The following is a 5,352-nucleotide window of genomic DNA, read 5'->3' as shown; positions in this document are numbered from 1 at the left end:
GAGAGGAGAGGAGATACACCTGAATGAACCAAAAGTACATACTTATTTAATGTATTAATAAAATAAAATACATAGAACATGTTTGTGTTATTTGTAAACGCAGGTTCCCCTTTATCTAATATTATGTTTTGGTTGAAGATCTGATAACATTCTGTTTCAAAAATATTCACAAATAGAGAACATCAGAAAGGGGACAAATCCTTCTCCACTGTAGATCACACATGTAGTAGAACTATCCGGTCACTGTAACGACAACCACCGGGGTAGTAACACGTGGAGAAGGATCCACACTGGCGAATAGAGAGAGTGGGGACGCGATGCCACTATCCGGTCCCTGTAACGACAACCACCGGGGTAGTAACACATGGAGAAGGATCCACACTGGCGAATAGAGAGAGGACGCGACGCCACTATCCGGTCACCGTAACGACAACCACCGGGGTAGTAACACATGGAGAAGGATCCACACTGGCGAATAGAGAGAGAGAGGGGACGCGATGCCACTATCCGGTCACTGTAACGACAACCACCGGGGTAGTAACACATGGAGAATGATCCACACTGGCGAATAGAGAGAGTGGGGACGCGATGCCACTATCCGGTCACTGTAACGACAACCACCGGGGTAGTAACACATGGAGAAGGATCCACACTGGCGAATAGAGAGAGAGGGAGGATGCGACGCCACTATTACGGTCGCCTCCCGGGGAGTGGCGGTGGAATGTTCCATATCACAAACTCACAGTCTTTATACACACACAGGCTATGATAATAATCTGATGTAGGTCTGCTTAAGGCCGACGGACAGACGTCATAAATATACATGTCTCTAAACGCAACAGTCCTAGTTATCATCTGTAGCCTAGCTACCTAATTCAATACATTTTAAGGCCACATTCATTTTTTTTGACATTCTTTCAAAATCTGTTTTAGAAAACGACCGGAGGTCTTAAACATGGCCCGTATCTGTGTATCTGAACAGGATGGACCGTTATTCGACAGCCTCCTCTCCCCTGGACCCCGTCCATCTATAAGCCTATTGCCGTTTCCAGCCTCTTATCTGCGGCGCTCCACGGAGCGATCACCCTCCACCGAGGGAGGACGCCCCGACAGACCCCGTTCTCTGTCGGTCTCTTACCCAGGACAGGACCCTGAGGATGGTGGTCGGTTGCTTGATGAAGGAAACCGGGTCGAAGGCAGCACCTGCCAGGCCCGCTCCGAACGATCCCACTCCGTCCATCTTCTCTCTCTCTCTCGCTCGCTGTTCTCTGGGTGCGCTACCTTGCGTCAGGCTCCAGGCTCGGTTTGGTACTGTCTTGTACTGTAGGGAAGGGTCCTGCGCGCACACGACGTGCACGCTGCTACTGGGCGGGGGGCGTGCTCGACGAAGCGGGAACACTCACAGGGCTGCTGTGGCATCAATACAGCAGTCGCATCTACTGTTGAGGAGGTATGAGGTCTAGACTACACATCTGTTGAGGAGCTATAGGAGGAAGGAGAACTGTTGAGGAGCTATAGGAGGAAGGAGATCTGTTGATGAGCTATAGGAGGAAGGAGAACTGTTTAAGGAGCTATAGGAGGAAGGAGATCTGTCAAGGAGGTAGGAGGTCTAGACTACACATCTGTTGATGAGCTATAGGAGGAAGGAGATCTATGCTATACATATAGGCACAGTGGATGGGAGACTCAGACTGGCAGGGATTTTCCACAGATCTATGCTATACATATAGGCATAGTGGATGGGAGACTCAGACTGGCAGGTATTTTCCACAAAGGGATTTTCCACAGGGAAATATGTGCAAGTATCTTCGATATGTTTAAATATCTGCAGCGCCTTCAGAAAGTATTCAGACCCCTTTAACTTTTCCACATGTTGTTGTGTTACAGCCTGAATTTAAAATGGATTAAATACCCTAATAATATAAGTTATTATAAAATCCATTGAGATTTTGGGGATCTATAATACATACAATACAAAATGTCTAAGTTGGAATTATGTTTTTAGATTTTTTTTTACAAATTAATAAAAAATGAAAAGCTTAAATAAGTATTTCCCACCTGGACAAAAGGACCTACCTACAGTGGGGCAAAAAAGTATTTAGTCAGCCACCAATTGTGCAAGTTCTCCCACTTAAAAAGATGAGAGAGGCCTGTAATTTTCATCATAGGTACACTTCAACTATGACAGACAAAATGAGATTTTTTTTTCTCCAGAAAATCACATTGTAGGATTTTTAATGAATTTATTTGCAAATTATGGTGGAAAATAAGTACACACCAAACTTTTGCCCCACTGTATGTGAAAAGGCTGTTCATTGACTACAGTTCAACACCATAGTGCCCACGAAGCTCATCAGTAAGCTAAGGACCCTGGGACTAAACACCTCCCTCTGCAACTGGATCCTGGACTTCCTGACGGGCCGCACCCAGGTGGTGAGGGTAGGTAACAACACGTCTGCCACGCTGATCCTCAACACAGGGGCCCCTCAGGGGTGCGTGCTCAGTCCCCTCCTGTACTCCCTGTTCACTCACGACTGATTGGCCAAGCACGACTCCAACACCATCATTAAGTTTGCTGATGACACAACAGTGGTAGTAGGCCTGAGCACCAACAACGATGAGACAGCCTATAGGGAGGAGGTCAGAGACCTGGCCATGTTGTGCCAGGACAACAACCTCTCCCTCAACGTGATCAAGACAAAGGAGATGATTGTGGACTACAGGAAAAGGAGTACAGAGCACGCCCCCATTCTCATTGAAGGGGCTGTAGTGGAGATTTGAGAGCTTCAAGTTCCTTGGTGTCCACATCGCCAACTAACATGGTCCAAGTACACCAAGACAGTCGTGAAGAGGGCACGACAAAGCCTTTTCCTCCTCAGGAGACTGAAAAGATTTGGCATGGGTCCTCAGATCCTCAAAAGGTTCTACAGCTACACCATCGAGAGCATCCTGACTGGTTGCATCACTGCCTGGTATGGCAACTGCTCGGCCTCCGACTGCAAGGCAGAACAGAGGGTAGTGCGTACGGCCCAGTACATCACTGGGGCCAAGCTTCCTGCCATCCAGGAACTCTACACCAGGCGGTGTAAGAGGAAGGCTCTAAAAATTGTCAAAGACTCCAGCCACCCTAGTCATAGACTGTTCTCTCTGCTACCGCACGGTAGGCGGTACCGGAGCGCCAAGTCGAGGTCCAAGAGGCTCCTCAACAGCTTCTACCCCCAAGCCGTAAGACTCCTGAACAGCTATTCAAATGGATTCCCAGACTATTTGCATTGCCCCCCCCCCCCCCCCCCCCCCCAATTTGAACTCCAGACCAAAGGACAAATTTCCACCGGTCTAATGTCCATTGATCGTGTTTCTTGGCCCAAGCAAGTCTCTTCTTCTTATTGGTGTCCTTTAGTAGTGGGTTCTTTGCAGCAATTTGACCATGAAGGCCTGATTCATGCAGTCTCCTCTGAACAGTTGATGTTGAGATGTGTCTGTTACTTGAACTCTGTGAAGCATTTATTTGGGCTGCAATCTGAGGCTGGTAACTCTAATGAACTTATCCTCTGCAGCAGAGGGAACTCTGGGTCTTCCTTTCCAATCTGAGGCTGGTAACTCTAATGAACTTATCCTCTGGAGCAGAGGGAACTCTGGGTCTTCCTTTCCTGTGGCGGTCCTCATGAGAACCAGTTTCATCATAGCGCTTGATGGTTTTTGCGCCTGCACTTGAAGAAACTTTCAAAGTTCTTGAAATGTTCCATATTGACTGACCTTCATGTCTTAAAGTAATGATGGACTGTCGTTTCTCTTTGCTTATTTGAGCTGTTCTTGCCATAATATGGACTTGGTCTTTTACCAAATAGGGCTATCTTCTGTATACCACCCCTACCTTGTCACAACACTACTGATTGGCTCAAACGTATTAAGAAGGAAAGAAATTCCACAAATTAACTTTTAACAAGGCACACCTGTTAATTGAAATGCATTCCAGGTGACTACCTCATGAAGCTGGTTGAGAGAATGCCAAGAGTGTGCAAAGCTACCATCAAGGCAAAGGGTGGCTACTTTGAAGAATCTCAAATATAAAATATATTTTGATTTGTTTAACACTTTTTTGGTTACTACATGAATCCATATGTGTTATTTTCATAGTGTTGATGTCTTCACTATTATTCTACAATGTAGAAAACCCTGTAATGAGTAGGTGTGTCCAAACTGTTGACCGGTACTGATGGATCAACAACCTAGTAGGTACTCCACAATACTAACCTCATTGACAGAGTGAAAAGAAGGAAGCCTGTACAGTGTCACGTTCCTGACCTATTTCTGTTAGTTTGTTGCATGTGTTAGTTGGTCAGGATGTGAGTTTGGGTGGGCATTCTATGTTTTCTGTTTCTATGTTGGTTTTTGGGTTGCCTGGTATGGCTCTTAATTAGAGGCAGGTGTTTGGCGTTCCTCTAATTAAGAGTCATATTTAGGTAGGCGTTGTCACAGTGTTCGTTGTGGGTGATTGTCTTCCGTGTCTGTGTCTGTACACCACGCGGGACTGTTTACGGTTTGTTCGGTTTGTGTAGCCTATGTTGCCTATTCGTGCCTATTCGTTTCTTGTTTTATGTAAGTACGTCGTCTAAGTCTGTCTACACCGTTTGTTGTTTTGTTAGTTTAGTCAAGTTCGTGTTTTCGTTAATAAAATTATGTCCTTTCACTACGCTGCGCCTTGGTTCCCTCAATACTCCTCCTCTTCAGATGAAGAGGAGGAGGACTGCCGTGACATACAGAATAAAAATATTCCAAAACATGCATCCTGTTTGCAATAAACAGTAAAGTAAAACTTCAAAACAATGTGGCTAAGAAATGAACTTTATGTCCTGAATACAAAGTGTTTTGTTTGGGGCAAATCCAACACAACATCACGAGGTACCACTCTTCATATTGTCAAGCATGGTGGTGGCTGCATCCTGTTATGTGCATGCTTGTCATCGGCAAGGACTAGGGAGTTTTTTTTTAGGATAAAAAGAAACGGCTTAGAGCCAAGCACAGGAAAACCTGGTTCAGTCTGTTTCCCAGCAGACACTGGGAGACCTTTCAGCAGGACAATAACCCACAACACAAGGCTGGCTATATACAGGGGGTACCTGGTTCAGTCTGTTTCCCAGCAGACACTGGGAGACCTTTCATCCTAGAGGAAAACCTGGTTCAGTCTGTTTCCCAGCAGACACTGGGAGTATTCCAAAACATGCACAAAATATAATGTACAAAAATTGTGCAATTCAGGTGTGCAAAGTTGTTAGAGAATTACCCAGAAAGAGTCACAGCTGTAATCGCTGCCAAAGGGGATTCTAACATGTATTGACTCAGGGCTGTGAA

General features: G+C 45.7%; 1 protein-coding gene across 1 annotated transcript in view; it reads right to left on the bottom strand.

Annotated features, from left to right (window-relative positions):
* The window catches only part of LOC129832288 (synaptogyrin-3-like), a 5,375-nt gene extending 3,803 nt beyond the window's left edge, over positions 1–1,572 (bottom strand). The window contains exon 1 of the mRNA XM_055896239.1: positions 1,139–1,572. Within this exon, the coding sequence (XP_055752214.1) occupies positions 1,139–1,240 (102 nt within the window). The 5' untranslated portion in view covers positions 1,241–1,572. The remainder of the gene's footprint in view (positions 1–1,138) is intronic.
* Between the last annotated feature and the right edge of the window lie 3,780 nt (positions 1,573–5,352).

This window comes from Salvelinus fontinalis, chromosome 2 (assembly GCF_029448725.1).
Source record: "Salvelinus fontinalis isolate EN_2023a chromosome 2, ASM2944872v1, whole genome shotgun sequence".
NCBI lineage: Eukaryota > Metazoa > Chordata > Actinopteri > Salmoniformes > Salmonidae > Salvelinus > Salvelinus fontinalis.
This window is presented reverse-complemented; position numbering and strand designations above follow the sequence as displayed.